Genomic DNA, 16,880 nt, shown 5'->3' on the forward strand with positions numbered 1-16,880 from the left:
TTCTATGTATACTGTTTGGATATATTTAATTTTATTATACTAAAATACGGAAGGTAGATTTCTAGTAGAATGTGAGTTATGAACGAAAATAATATGTTGCAATTACCATCTGTCTTCTCTATATTTTTATCTTATTTATAACAGAGAATGTATTTTTATGTTTATTATGAATTAGAATACTGCTATTCAAGTTGAAGCAATTGAATAGAAAAATGGAAACAAGGGCATTTGTTCTTTAAGCATTTCTGCAAAAGAAAAGTGGTGTAAATTGTTTGTAAAGCCATTCTTATACAAATTCCCATATTGGATTGAAAAAGACAGTATTCAGTGCGGTAAAATGGTTTTATGACCAATTTACACAGAACAATTTGCATGTGTTTCATAAATGAGACCCAAGGTTCTGAAGAAATCTCATTTGTATGTCCTGTTACGGCCTATTTGATATGACTAAACAGCATGGGAATGCAAAATATTCATAAAGTTTTCCAACACAGCTATTTGCATTTAGACATTCAAACAAATAGAAAATTGATCTAGCCTCCTAATAAAAAACTATTACTGCAGAGAAGCTCATAGACATGCGTCATTTCATTAAAATCTAGCTGTGCTGCCTTTTTCATGCTGAGAATGCAGATTTGGTGTAAATAGGTCTTTGTGTGATGTTGTTTTTGCTCATTGTTTGTATAGAGTGCTGTAACTTTTACCTTCATTGCACTTTTGACCCCAATAAAAGTTAATTCAAATACCCTGCATGCATAACAAATGACATGTTAAGCCAGTGTAACTGTTAAACTGTAGGAGACCTACAGTACATGTGGATCGAAATGTGTGTTCTTCCCTGTGGGTATGAGGGCAGAAATATGAGCAGACGTGCCTGTTCGCTGCAATTACTATGCTAGGCACAGCTGTCAACTTACATACCTGTTAATTATTCTCTGTGCAACATGTCGAAAAACACCTCTAAAGGGCTTGGATGGAGTCCAAGTCTATCTTATGCACGTCAGCTTATTCCTGCTCTCAATTCATGCTGTGTTCTAGTTCACGGATGCATCTGGAAGATTCTCTAGGGCTCGATGCAGTTTTTACAGAGTGATAGCACAGCTTTTAGCTAGCCCGAGGCTACTTTCCGAGATCAAATGCAGCGCTAATGCCTGTCTTCACAACTTTGAGATGGTCTTTTAAAGTAACGTTATCTCCCACAATGACATTTTAAGTTTTAGATCGATGGGTTTTGAGAAGTCATTGCCCGCCAATGTGAAAACTACAATCAGCTTTAATAATCAAGTGTGAAATCGCCTTTCGCTTGGAAGGGACTGCATTAAACATTGTACTCTGGGTTTTCAGAGGTCTCTAGAAACAAATTAGATAGATCCATCCAAAAACTACTGCCTGTGAACTTAAAGCATGTTTTATTTGTATTGATCCAAGGGCTGAACCAATCCTTCACAGAATCAAAGAGGACAGAACCCGGGTCATCTCCCCATCCTTCGACAACATCAAATACGACACGTTTGAGATCGAAGAGTACCCCCTCTCTGCTCAAGGGTTCGACTGGGAACTTTGGTGCCGCTATCTAAACCCTCCTAAATCCTGGTGGACGCAGAAGAATCAAACTGCACCAATCAGGTAATCATGCAAGATATTACCAGCATCAGCTCAGTGGACCTTTTTTTGACAAAAACTGAATTCCCTTACAGTGAACTACATATACTAAGTAATAGCCAAAAATATTTTTTGTAAAATATATGAATACTTTTTTCGATGACCATTATTAATTAACACAAAAAGATATCTTTAATTACATGTTGGAATATTACTGTGTGGGATAACACATAGGACATATGCATGTCTTAAACTTAAAATATACATCACAGTAACAGTTCCTGGTTCATTTCAATTAAGGCTTAACCGTACACTGACTCATGGTTCAGTGAGGGAGTCAGTTGTGATTCACTGATTCAGATTCACTGAGTGAGTCTGATTCAAATTGCTAGCTCAGTTCAAGACTGGTTCATGAATCTTATCGACTGGTTTACTTCTTAAGAATCATTTGACAGTGAATTGGACATTCTGGTTCGCAGTGTGTTTGTTGACGTGCAGGAAATACCGGTATGTAATCTAAACTGACTTTGGAATTTACTAAAACCACATTGTGAAAAGATAGCTGATGAAGCTGCATTCATAAACAAGTTTGAGACTGATTCATGAATCTTTCTGATTTACTCACTTAAAAAGAACTGTTTCTTAAGAATCATTTGGCAGCAAATCAGGCATTCCAGCCTGTGATGTGTTCGATGTTGAGTGCAGGTAACAGACACACAATTTAAACGAACTAAAAGTTATTAAGGAACTAACGCCACATTGCGAGATGATATCTGATGAAACCGCATTCACAAGCAAGTTCAAGGCTGAGTTATGCATCTTTTTGATTGACTCACTGAAAAATAACTTTTTCCTAATCATTTGATGGTTTGCAGTTTGTTCATTGTCATGTGCTGGATAAAAACAGCATGCGGTCCAAACTGACTTAGGAAGTAACTAACACCACATTGTGTAATGATAGCTAATGAAGCTGCATTCACAAGCAAGTTTTAGACTGATTCATGAATATTATATATATTTATAGACTCGCTTAAGCAAACTGTTTCTTAAGAATAATTTGGCAACAAATCAGACATTCCAGTTTGTGATGTGTTGATTTCAAGTGCAGGAAACAATAACGTGCTTAGGAAGTAACCTCGACTTCGCGAAAAGATGTCTTATGAAACTGTGTTCACAAACAGGTTTACGATTGATGCATTAAAATTTTTGATTGACTCCTTTAAATAGAAGCAGTTCTTAAGAATCATTTGATGTCTGTGCTGATAGCCTTGCGTGCTGAAATACAACGCCATTGCGCTAGAGGCATCCTGAGTTTGAATCCCGGCTCAAGGACCTTTTCCGATCCCCGACCCCCACAACCACCACTTCGCTTCCTGACAATACTGATCTGTCCTATCAAAATAAAGGCAACACATGGCAATATATATATATATAATAATTTGATTGTGAATCAGTTATTTCACATGCAGGAATCACTGGTGTGCAGTGTAAACTTATAAACTAACTATCTGCCACATCGCAACATGATTTCTGGTGAAACCGCAAAATAAGAAAGAATATATTCTTTACACACTGTGACACACTGTGACACAAGGGGAAGTCGTGGCCTAGTGGTTAGAGAGTTTGATTCCTAACCTAGATGGGTTCGAGTCTTGGGCCGGCTGAGGTGCCCTTGAGCAATGCACCGAACCCCCAACTGCTCCCCGGGCACCGCAACATAAATGGCTGCCCACTGCTCTGGGTGTGTGTTCACGGTGTGTGTGTGTTCACAGTGTGTGTGTGTTCACTGCTGTGTGTGCACATTGGATGGGTTAAATGCAGAGCACAAATTCTGAGTATGGGTCACCATACTTGGCTGTATGTCACTTCAGACTGGATTAAATAATATGTAATTTTATAAGTGCTGTAAATTGTTCTTGCAAACGTGTACGTTTTGTCGCATTTGCGGCTATTTCAGTCGTAGTTTAGAACCCTGACAGATACAAATCAGTCTCCTTGCTTTCTTAATAACTTGTGTCCTTTGTGTTAAATGACTCAAGAAACTGTCTCAGCCTGTATACAATATGATTAATGTAGTAAAATACATTCTTGTAAGTCATTTAACCTCATTGTTGCCATTTGTATCCCCTCTCTCAACAGGAGCCCCGCTCTGATCGGCTGCTTTGTAGTGGATCGGGAGTATTTCGAGGAGATTGGTCTGCTGGATGAAGGGATGGAAGTTTATGGAGGCGAAAACGTGGAGCTGGGAATCAGGGTAAGAGATATTCATACTGCCGACGAAGGTTTTGAAAGTGCAGCAGGAGACAGGATGTCTAGAGTTTGAGCAGACGAGCAGACGCGTGTCAATGAATAATGCTGTTTCATTTGATGAAAAGATAGTTTATGCAAGTTGTTCTTTGAGGGTAGATGGATATGTGGGGGTTTGCAGCTTCTGGTTACAGATAGACCTCTGTGTCTGTCTGTGTGTGTGCGTATGACATTGCACACAATTAAAGTAGAGCTCTCTGCACCTCGCTAATGATAACCTGCCAAACATACTTCTCGCTCCAAACTGGACGGGGTCCTAACCTCTCACTATCACACATGTACAGAGCCTGATCCAGACCTCTGCTGACTCCCATCAGACCCAGAAGCCCTGTAATTAGCCTCCGCAGCCAGAATGCAAGCCCAGGCTGTGAATGGAGCTCTCCACAGCAGATACACGGTCACTTTCTCTCACTGTGATTTGGCCTAGCAAAGTTGCAATCACTCCATGCAGGGTGCACCTTGACAATACCGAGCAGATCAAACCCGCCAATACACGCACAGATTTTTTTCTGTGTTTCATCACTAAGGGCCTCAATGAGGAGAGAGCAAATGAAAATGTCTCGAGAAGTGGCAGGCACCATGTGTGCGGTGGGATTTGGTGCTGCATGGAGATAATGGCTCTCAACATCTGTTCTTACAGCTGTGTCTCTTCTGCCTAATTCCACACTCTCATCTTCTGAGCTCCTTTGTGCCCCCAAATCTCCAAACGCAACATCCCACAAATGTTGCAATCCTGCAGATGTTGCAGAAAAAGGAAGAAAACAAAGCACAAAGTTTGTCCATCTCTCTGCAGCAGGGTTTTGGAGGTCTGTAGCTCAGGCATGATATTTAGATCAATTTTCATTGTGATTTGGTTGCATCTGTAGTCAACAGAAGCTATATGAAAAAAAAGTACTAATATATACAGTACAGACTTTAATGTTTTTGAAAGAAGTTTCTTCTGCTCATCAAGCCTGCATTTATTTGATCAAAAATACAGAAAAAAACAGTAATATTGTGATATATTATTACAATTTAAAATAATTGTTTTTAAATTTATTATACTTTAAATTATCATTTATTTCTGTGATGCAAAGCTGAATTTTTAGGATCATTATCACATGATTCTTTATTACTCCTTTATTACTCCAGCCTTCAGTGTCACATGTAACATCCAGTCTATCAAATGATCATTTAGAAATCATTCTAATATTCTGATTTATTATGAGTGTTGGAAACAGTTCTGCTGTCTAATATATTTGATGAATAAAAGGTTAAAAAGAACTGCATTTATTAAAATAAATTTTTTTTCTAATAATATATATTATAATAATATATTTTCTTTACTATCACTTTTTATCAATTTAACACATCCTTGCTGAATAAAAGTATTGATTTTATTTAAAAAGAAGAAAAAAAAATTACTTACCCCAAATTACTGACCAGTAGTGTATATTGTTATTAGAAAATATTTATATTTTAAAAACATAGCTTCTTTTTTTTTTTTTTTTTTTTTTACTTTTTATTCATCAAAGTATCCTAAAAAAGTATCACATGTTCTGAAAAAATATCAAGCAGCAGAACTGTTTCCAACTTTGATAATGAATCATCATATTAGAATGATTTCTTAGGGGCCGTTCACATATCGCGCCTAAAAATGCGTGGAAAACGCTAGGCGCGCCGCTTTCTCCTTCTTTCCAAAGCGCTCGGGCAGTTGCGCCCCTGAGGCGTCTGCCTTTGCTAAGCAACCATAACGTGCTCTCTCCATGAAGACGCGGAAATTTCAGCAAAGGATAAATGGTTCTTGTCACATGACCCGCTGTGCGCTTGCGGCATTCTGAAAAGTTGAGATGTTTTTAACTCGATGCGGTGTGGCTGGAAAAAACAGGCGCGTCGCACCGCGTGCGCGGCGCGACCGCGTCGCTTCCATAATGAGCGCGCATGCCGCGCGCCTACATTGGAAATAACGAACTTGCACGCGCAAAAGACGCGATATGTGAACGGCCCCTAAAGGATCATGTGATAATGATCCTAAAAATTCAGCTTTGCATCACAGAAATAAATGATAATTTAAAGTATAATAAATTTAAAAACAATTATTTTAAATGGTAATAATATATCACAATATTACTGTTTTTTCTGTATTTTTGATCAAATAAATGCAGGCTTGATGAGCAGAAGAAACTTCTTTCAAAAACATTAAAAATAGTAATGTTTCCAAACATTTGGTCTGTACTGTATATTTACATTTACATTTACATTTAATCATTTAGCAGACACTTTTATCCAAAGCGACTTACAAATGAGAACAATAGAAGCAGTCAGGTCAACAAGAGAACAACAACAGCATACAAATGCCATGACAAGTCTCAATTAGTATATAATGCATAGCCAGTTTTTTTTTTTTTATAAATGAAAAGACAAGAAAAGGAAAAGTGCTAGTGTTAGTTGGTTAAGTGCAGGCGAAAAAGATGAGTCTTTAGATGTTTCTTGAAAATGAGTAAAGACTCAGCTGTACGAATTGAGATTGGGAGGTCATTCCACCAGCTGGGCACAGTCCAGGAGAAGGACCGTGAGAGTGATTTTGAACTTCTTTGGGATGGCACCACAAGGCGTCGATCACTTGCAGAGCGCAAACTTCTGGAGGGCACATAAGATTTAACCAGTGAGTTTAGGTAAGTTGGTGCCAGTGGTCGTCTTGTAGGCATGCATCAGTACCTTGAATTTGATGCGAGCAGCTACTGGTAGCCAGTGTAACCTGATGAGGAGAGGAGTAACGTGAGCTTTTTTTGGCTCATTGAAGACAACCCTCGCTGCTGCATTCTGGATCAATTGCAGAGGCTTGACAGTACATGCAGGAAGACCCGCCAGGAGAGCATTACAATAGTCCAGTCTGGAGAGAACAAGAGCTTGGACAAGAAGTTGGGTGGCTTGCTCTGACAGGAAGGGTCTAATCTCTAATATATATATATATTTTTTTTTCTTTTCTTTTCTTTTCTTTTCTTTTCTTTTATTAGAGTGAAAATACCTAATAATCAAAAATATATATTTTTTATATTCATTTTAATACATTTTATTGATACATATATTTTATGCCATATATTTTATTTATATAACAATATACACTACTGGTCAGTAATTTGGGGTCAGTAATTTTTTTTTCTTATTTTTAAATAAAATCAATACTTTTATTCAGCAATGATGTGTTAAATTGATAAAAAGTGATATAATATATTATTAGAATTTTTTTTTTTTTATAAATGCAGTTCTTTTTAACGTTTTATTTATCAAATATATTAGACAGCAGAACTGTTTCCAACACTCATAATAAGTCAGAATATTAGAATGATTTCTAAATGATCATGTGATAGACTGGGTGTTACATGTGACACTGAAGGCTGGAGTAATGATGCTGAAAATTCAGCTTTGCATCACAGGAATAAATTATTTTTTTAAAAGTATATTCAAATAGAAAACTATTATTTTAAGTTGTAATAATATTTCACAATATTACTGTTTTTTCTGTATTTTTGATCAAATAAATGCAGGCTTGATGAGCAGAAGAAACTTCTTTCAAAAACATTAAAAATAGTAATGTTTCCAAACTTTTGGTCTGTACTGTATATATTAGTACTTTTTTTTCATATAGCTTCTGTTGACTACAGATGCAACCAAATCACAATGAAAATTGATCTAAATATCATGCCTGAGCTACAGACCTCCAAAACCCTGCTGCAGAGAGATGGACAAACTTTGTGCTTTGTTTTCTTCCTTTTTCTGCAACATCTGCAGGATTGCAACATTTGTGGGATGTTGCGTTTGGAGATTTGGGGGCACAAAGGAGCTCAGAAGGTGAGAGTGTGGAATTAGGCAGAAGAGACACAGCTGTAAGAACAGATGTTGAGAGCCATTATATATATATATATATATTTTTTTTTTTTTCTTTTATTAGAGTGAAAATACCTAATAATCAAAAATACATATTTTTTTATATTCATTTTAAGACATTTTATTAATACATATATTTTATTTATAAATTTTTCTAGTAAATGTTATTTTTGCAAAAAAAAATTTTTTTTTTATTTCAACGAGATTGATTGATCTATTGATTGATTTCTGCATTGTAGATATTTTAAATTTTACTCTTAATTTTTGATAACAATATCTTAAAATTGAGTCTTGCTTTTTTAGTGTATTTAGATTACTGGAAAAATATTTTTTAATCAGTATTTTATCTTGTTGACAGTGAAAAAACCTAAAACAGATCAATTGAATTCAGAAACATCTTGCATCTGATTTTAAGCCTTGTTTTTAGAGATAATATTCAGATGTTATTTTAAATATCATGATGCTATAATAATGTAATATCATCATCATCATCATCATGATTAAATAATTCTTTTTTGTAATGTACTGTAACTTCTATACTGCAGTTATTTTTTGCAGATATTTTGATGGACAGTTTTGTAAGATTGCACCTTGTCATTTAAACTCATGCTGGAGGCACTGAAGCAAAAGAAAATTTCCTGTTTTGCTGACCCTCATTGAGATTGTGTTGACGGGGGCTATTTTTTGCTTTGAAAGAGGGTACATGCTCAATAAAAGGTCAACGCATCTGTGCTCTTCTATTCTTAGCTCTCGCTTAAGGGCTCTGTTTATCAGTGATGGAGAATGAAAACTGTCTTTGATCATGTCAGATGTCAGCTTGGTTTATTTGCAGTCTGTTTTGGTTCCAGGTAAAGAATAATGACTTTGTCATAATGCCCCTTTGGTGACATACTTATTGGTGGTTGATTCGGTAGGGGGTCTGTTAAATAAGGTAGGGGACCGATAAATAAAACTGAGAGCCCTATACAAATTATGCATAATAGTAAATATGCAACAAAAATATTTTCATTATCAATATTTTATCCCCTTTTCTATTAAATATATCTAAATGTCCTTACAAAAATTAAATATATTTTTTATTTAGTATTATTATTATTATTATTATTAATAATAATAATAATAATAATAATGCTGGGTTGAAAACATATATTTCATGATAAATTATCTGAAAAATATATATATAAATAATAATTGCTATTATTTTTATTATTATTATAGCATTATAATATTAGTAATGAAAAAAAAATGATATTTTCAGAAAACGTAATGAAATGAATATTTTCCACAGTGTTAATTTTGTTATTATAATGATATTTCTTTGTTTTAAGAATAGAACAAGAATCGTTTGGTATACATTTAAATTAGAGATTATTTGTAACATTTTGTGAGGTTTAAATGATTAAAACAATAAAGTAGTACATTTAGTAAAATTTATTGCTTAGATGTAAAATAAATGATAAAAAGATTTTTTCATCTTAGATCACTCTCGGTGGTGTTTTTTGAAAAAGCAACCAAGTCTTAAATGTCTCCCTGACAATATAAAGCTGGTTTGATTCTCATTTCATGCTTGTGAAATGTTCTTCTGTGTGACAGATTACGGTCTGAATATCTCTGTCTGCAGCAGGTATTGTATGCAAATGCGAGAAATGATTTTTTAATGCTTCGGGAGAACAGACGGCTCAGTCATGGATCATTGGGATTGTTGTCAATGATTATGCATATGAATCATTCTCCTGGCAAATAGGAACAACATACATCTGTCCACTTCCTGTTGAATCCCGCCCAAAGAGTCATAGCGTTAGAAGCCAGCCAAACAATCAGATCATAATGAATTTCCACCCCCCTTAACCCCCGATTTAAACAAATAATCAGATAGAAATACACCACCAGGATCTCTTGAAACCATTTTTTAGTCTAATGAAAACTGGCTGCTTTTAAATATACAGTTCAGTTGCACTGAAACGATCCTGACATATGCCTCAACCAGATGTTGCATTTCATGTTTCACCAAACCAGGCCTGAACGAAAGTGTTTGGGTGCGAATGTCTGGATGAAGTTCAGCACGCTGGAATGTGGCCTATATAATCCTGTGTGAAGATTTACTTCGGTTTAAAAGCTTTGGAGGAGTGCAGTGGGTTGAAAAAAACAAAGAAAATCAAATCTTTTTAACCTTACACCATGCAAATACATTGCATTACACCAAATACACAAAATAATATTCTTTTTAGCAACGTCAAACCCTTTAACCCTTTTGACCCCTTTAACCCTAAAACAGACAAGAGTGGAAAATGATCAGCAAAAAATCATTTCATGTTACTTTTTATATCATCTGGACATACCACCCCGAAATTCACAATAATGAAATGACCAGAACTGGGGGCACAGTTTACCTTGGGACATTGTCAGTATTGAGGATAATCCTTTTTTTATACCCTAATCAGGCAACGTATCTGAAATGTGACCCTGGACCACAAAACAAGTCTTAAGTGTCAATTTTTCAAATACTTTTTCTGAATAAATAAGCTTTCCATTGATGTATGGTTTATTAGGATCGGACAATATTTGGGGAAGATAAAACTATTTGAAAATCTGGAATCTGAGGGTGCAAAAAAATCTAAATACTGAGAAAATCGCCTTAGAATTTATCCAAATGAATTCTTAGCAATGCATATTACTAATCAAAAAGTAAGTTTTGATATATTTAAGGTAGGAACTAGGGCTATAGCTATCGAATATTTTAGTAATCGAGTATTCTACCAAAAATTCCATCGATTAATCGATTAATCGGATAAAATGTGTTTTTGCTTAATTAAAGTGCAATATTAATTATGCAAGAGAACTCCTGGGTCTCTTAAATTGAACAACTAAGTTTCCTTTTTTAGAAAAAAAATATTTGTATTTTTTAAATGCATAGAATGCAATGCATACATCAAAAATAAACATTTAATTATCCATTGTTTCTCTGTCTGTACTTGTACTGTGAACAATGACAAGAAAGTTGACAGATGAATTAAGTGCATTTAAGTGCCATTCAGTTGGGGTTTTAAATAAAGCATTTTCTGAGATGCACATTAAACATTAAACACATAAAACATTAATTTAATTATCTTTTAATTATTTAAAATTAACTTTTTGGTAAACAAAGGGGATTTACAATTAAAAATAAAACATGGAAGAAATGTTGTGTGATTAAACCTTAAAAAAAATAATAATAATGTTTTTTTTTTTTTTTTTTTTTAGTAGTAGGCTATGTACATTCTGCTGAACAATAGTCTTTAACCGGACTTTTTTTTTGACGGGTTGACGTACCTTTACAGTTCTGTGTATGTTATGTGATGCTAGTTTTACTCAAATCAAACGGTCAAATGCTCATGAAGTGACTGTCAGAGCAGTTCTGGAGATGTTACTCATGTGTTCACGTCTTATTTAGTGAGACAGCAGACGCTGAAATCACCGGAGCGTCACGCGTGCTTCAGTGTGTGTTAATAAAGGAAGTCGCACTTCTGCTCCATTCATTAACAGAGACACGCAGAACATACATGATTCATATTTAAATAGACTGTTCCAGCTTAATATTTACAGATATTAGTCCATATCGTGATTTGATGTAAGTGCAATGACCTATTTTTGATTAATTCATTCAAAATTTAGCAAATTCCGTGCCATTCTGCGTTAAACTGTAAAATCCGTTTTTATGACTGGATTCCGCGATTCCCTCTGCGTTTTCTGCATCGCGGAAATCATAGGGCCCTAGTTGTGGTATGCCAGCTCTATCTTGCAATGGACACACGCCACGACGTTCTCTTTACGCTTTCCCTCAAATCAAAACACTGCTGACTCCTTGCAGTACGCGATTTCGGACTCAGCGCTTGTGTCTCCTTCAGCTTTGTGGGTGACGTAAACGTGTTGTGTCACATTAGAAAAAAATCATTGCGAAAGAACCTGACGTGAGATTTAAAATTAATTAAAAGAGGCTTCGATGCAGAGGAATTTGCCTCGATCATTTTTTATAATCGAGTTACTCGAGGAATCGTTTCAGCCCTAGTAGGAACTACTACTAACATGATCTTTACTTAATATCCTAATGATTTTTGGCATAAAAGAAAAATAGATTATTTTGACCCATACAATGTTTCTAAAATTATTTCTAAAATTATACCCCAGTGACTTAAGCCTGGTTTTGTGGCCTAGGGTCACAAATAGTTCCTTTTGAAATTCTTCGTACCATGCAGTAAAAAGTCCCTATGTTGTTTTGTTAACAAAGAGTCGATTTAGGAGTTTATTTTGAACAAAGAGCTCCACTGTGAGGAAATTAATAACCTTCAGTTGATAATCATAGAAAATGAGCCTCCTTGATTTGAAGTGTGTTGTTCAGCTTATTTGTTCAACAAAGCCTTTTTTTTTGTTCCTCATGGAGTTTTGAGTCATGTTGTTGTTTTTTTCAGTGATTTGGTTTATTCTGTTATATGACTCACATACTTCCTAATGACTCACAACAACTGTTTTTGTGGACTGCCTAATGGATGTTAAAGGGTGTTTTCAAGAGCTCATTTTTCTTCATTCTTGTCCTAATTCAAAACACGAGACATTTGTGTGTGATCAGGTGTGGCTGTGTGGAGGAAGCGTGGAGGTCATGCCCTGTTCCAGAATAGCTCATATTGAGCGCGCCCACAAGCCCTACACAGAGGACCTGGCAACTCACGTCCGCAGGAACGCCTTGAGAGTGGCCGAGGTGTGGATGGACGAGTTCAAGAGCCATGTTTATATGGCCTGGAACGTTCCACAACAGGTCCTGCATCTCTCACTCGCCCTTCATATGAGTGGTTGAAGCTCTAAGTTCTGATTGGATTGAAATCTAGGGTTCAGAATTTTACTTATAACAGTAAATAATTTTGATTCAATTTAATGAATCCTGCTGAATAAAAGTATCCGTTTCTTTCAAATAGAAATGTTTTACTGTTTTACAGACCCAAAACTTTTAAATAGTAGTGTATATATAAAAAAAATGCTTAATAGAAGCATTTCCACTTGAGGACTCAGATATATATTTGTATATCAATATGCTAAATTGCTTGGCAGCTGTAAGTAGCCTACAGTTAAATTTAATTATCCTTTGCACATTAGAGATTTTATCATTTTTGTCTGTCACTGTTTTATAAAATGAAAAAGCCACTGTAAGCCAGTTTCTGCTGTGTTTTTAACCAAGGTTAAAAGCAATTTAAGCACTCTGTCACATTGTACCTAACACCATATTTTAACCATGGCAGATTTTCTGTAATACACTGTCTTGAGTGGCTTTCAGTTCTATTATAGTACATGAATGTGATGGAGGTTAAAGGATAAATGCTGCTTCGTCATTTTAAGTTAAGCTGTAATGGGCTGAAATGCAATGACATGACTTATTTAAGCTAGTTATTTGGGCTTCTTAATGAGCTCTCACTTTCATGCCGATGTCTTGAAATGCTGCACCATATAGCATCACTTCTCTTGAAGTTACCATAAGTGCCTGAAGGACAGAGATAAATGTGCACTGATACAATAAGCCCTGAGCATCATGTTCTAGCTGTTAGATTCTGCACTCTGTAAATGAGTTCTTGTGTGCTCACGACTGCATGTGCTTGTGGGTGTTTGTGTGTGCAGGACTCAGGGATCGATATTGGTGATATCAGAGAAAGAGAAGCTCTCAGAGAGAGACTTCGCTGCAAACCCTTTAGCTGGTTCCTGAAGAATATTTATTCTGAGATGAGAACCTACACAGAGACCATCGCTTATGGTGTAGTGAGTATCCACTTATCGGCTAATAACAGTCAGCGCTAAATGTCCATTTGCAGAACTGATGCCATTTATATATTTGTGTTTACAAAAAAACCCCTAATGAATAGATAGATAGTGCCAAGTTTCACTAGGCCATGTTTTTTTTCTTTACACATGTAAAAATGTGTGTGTATGTGTATATATATTATATATATATATATGTTATATATATACACATTAGCATACATATATTAGTCCTTGTTAGTCTTAAAAGTCGTTATTAATTTGATCAAAAGCCAAATATTCATTCAATAGTCCTTAAAAGAATGCATCACAGTTTCCACAAAAAAAAAAAAATTAAGTAGAACAACTATTTTATTATCAAAAAACTTTCTCATCATCCTGCCTTCAGGAAGTGAAATGTTTAAAGACAAGTGTCATACATTTTGTCATTATTTTATCTTATTTTGTTTCGCTTATCAGGTCTTAAAATGTCAACACTGTTACCATGATTTTCTGCATTAATCAAATGTGCAAATCCATAAAGTAGATATTTATCCTTTCTGAAGGCATAATAATATAACAACATAGCTTGACATAGCTCAAAGCAGTTTATTAGCACTTAGAGACATTGCTTATCTGATGAACGACATTGTTTCTCATAATATTGAGTTATAGAAACAGTTTATACTAAGTATTATTTTTCTTACTCAAGGCCTGCTGTTTCTTCATTTATCACAACGCAAGCCCAGCAGAGCGCTTTTCCTAATTGGCATTCTTTTGTGGAATAGCGTAATTAACAGCTCCATTGTGAAGACAAAGGAAAGCTGAGCTCCAGGGCATTTTCACACACATCGGCCATTAGCAGACTGAGGAAGAAAGATGGTTTTTGCATTCTTAATCCATCTTCTCCGCTGCGGTTTTGCAGTGTGGAATGGGTCTGATCTGCTTGCTCATATATTGCATCTTTGTGTGTGTGTGTGTTTGCCTGTAGCTGAGGAACAGCCTGAGGCCGGATCTGTGTGTGGATCAAGGTCCCGACTCTGAGAACATTCCCATCCTGTACATCTGCCATGGCCTGACGCCTCAGGTTAGTGTCCAGTCCACTGCACCAGCATTGAGCACCTGCCACATTTCCCCTTAATGCCCAAAGTGCCCTTTTGTCAAGGCAATCTTTTTTTTGTAATTAAACACCCTTTTGTGAAGGCCTGTCCAATCCAGCTATTAGTAAGATACTGAATAATAATTTAGCTGTAAAATAAATGATCCACATGATAACCTTTAACCTAACGATCTCATCTGGGACGATCCCTCACGTTATTAATTTAGTGCACTGTTAGATGCCTTCAACAATGAATTCTCAGCGGAGCGGTGTGTATTTACAGGTATACTAATATTATTAATTTATTATTATACAAGAACGAAATGAAGAGAGCATGCACAGCTGTTGTTTATATTGCTGTGTGTAACGTTAGCTGCAACAAGGGGCTATAATAGTTTTGTTCAGTATTTTCCTAATGACAATTTTATAACTTGTTTAAAAAGGCTACTACGAACACAGTTTTCCCATTTTTATCACAGAATAAGGCAGGAAATACTTTATAGTTTCTATACTAGATTATATATCAATCAGTACTGCATTATTCATATAGGCCTAGTTTAGTCTGTTTATTTATTACCTGGAGATAACAGACATAAACCATATATTTTTGCGATCGTGTGTTTATTGTCTTCACGTTTCATCAGTAAAAGCATTTCTGCTTTTTATTCAGTTCAGCTACAGCGATATAGTGATGGGTCATGCGCAAAAGAAGCAGCTCTGAGAGCCGATGCTTTGTAGTGAATCAGAACCAGTTTTTTTCCTTTGGCTGCTTACCTCAAGGCAGAACTTTGTTTTGATTGGTCAGCAATCGCATAGCGGCCAATCAGATGTGAGTATATGGGATCATACCATTATGTAAAAACAGAGAGGGGGGTGAAGTGAAGCGGCACTCCACTGCAAGTTAACGAGTCATGACTGTGTATTGTGGCAACATCGGTTCCTTCAGAGAGAATCTTCTCAAAAACAGGGCAGACAATCACAGAAAGAAGAAATAGGATCAGTCCATCAAAGCTGAGGCATCTGATTTTTTTTTATTTTATTAAAACTAAATTAAATAAAAAATTTTGAATGCCAATCTTCACTGAGGACATTAATACTGTTTTCTTGAGTTTGGGTCTAGTTCTGTGGATTTATTTGCGGTTTTGTTGTTAATTTGTGCAGTAAAATGTTTGATTAAAATATTAAACAAAAGAATGGTTTTGTAAGAAAATAAGTGCACAAAATTAGGTAATTATAAGGATTCTCATAAAAACACTGCACATGAAAGGGTTTTCAACACACAAACCATTAATTTTTGCAAAGTTATGGTAAAACAAAGGCCTACGAAAAATCCTAAATTAAGAGCCATTCAGGAGTCGAAAGAGACGGCTCTTCTTTGGAAGCTGAGCCAAAAGAGCCGGCTCTCTGAAAAGAGCCGAACTTCCCATCACTACAGCGATAGCCAAATGCTGTTGTCCATATTAGGCATTTCCTGCACATCATAAGTTAATACTTCTATGAGTCTGTTTTGAACTTTATGTGCGAGAGCGTCCTCCCGCTTCGAGTATGAATGAAGCATCTCCTCATTTTCGATACGAATAAAATGTCAGGTCATGCATAGACTATCGATACAGTCTCTTTAAATCTAAATCTAGATTTAAATCTAGAAACCTCTACGTGTGAACACCTGCCCAAATAACATTTTATTAAAATTAAATACTTATTAATATTTACAATTAAATATTTATTAATATTAATTTAAATGCTTTTTTTAAATAAGACAAAAATATTTTTTTCTACAGCTGCAAAACCACCATACCCTGTAAACTCAATAATAATAATATAATTCAGTTTCTAATTCCAGAGTATTTCCATGTTTCTTACTATATCTGTACAGTATGTGAAATGAAACATTTTAAGAACTTATTCTTGGCCTAGATGTCAAGAACAGAAAATAACGGGTAGAAACAGTTGGAACGTGATGAGAAAAAAGTTTATTTGCACCTGGTTGAGCACTTGGCTAAATGTTTTAGATTCTAGTACATTTATGCTAACCGCTAAGCTACAGCTTTAACATTTACTGTATACATTGATTGATTGATACATTGACCTAACAAATATGAGAATGCTTTTAACTGTGTCTCTAATTTAAACCTTAATTGAAAAGATTTGAGTTGAGTTTTTACTTCGACTCATTTATGTGAATCACTTAAAACTGTCCATTCCAATGAATCAATTATAATTCTGAACCAAAAAGATTCATTACTCT

The 16,880-nt window shown here is 35.4% G+C and overlaps 1 protein-coding gene across 2 annotated transcripts in view; it reads left to right on the forward strand.

Annotated features, from left to right (window-relative positions):
- Window positions 1-16,880, forward strand: part of LOC132124745 (polypeptide N-acetylgalactosaminyltransferase 18-like) — a 60,431-nt gene that overhangs the window by 32,549 nt on the left and 11,002 nt on the right. For both annotated transcript variants that reach the window (XM_059535902.1, XM_059535903.1), the window contains exons 5-9: window positions 1,429-1,626; window positions 3,742-3,856; window positions 12,380-12,565; window positions 13,417-13,554; window positions 14,525-14,620. In XM_059535902.1, coding sequence (XP_059391885.1) covers window positions 1,429-1,626; window positions 3,742-3,856; window positions 12,380-12,565; window positions 13,417-13,554; window positions 14,525-14,620 — 733 coding nt within the window. The remainder of the gene's footprint in view (window positions 1-1,428; window positions 1,627-3,741; window positions 3,857-12,379; window positions 12,566-13,416; window positions 13,555-14,524; window positions 14,621-16,880) is intronic.

This window comes from Carassius carassius, chromosome 43 (genome assembly GCF_963082965.1).
Source record: "Carassius carassius chromosome 43, fCarCar2.1, whole genome shotgun sequence".
Lineage (NCBI taxonomy): Eukaryota > Metazoa > Chordata > Actinopteri > Cypriniformes > Cyprinidae > Carassius > Carassius carassius.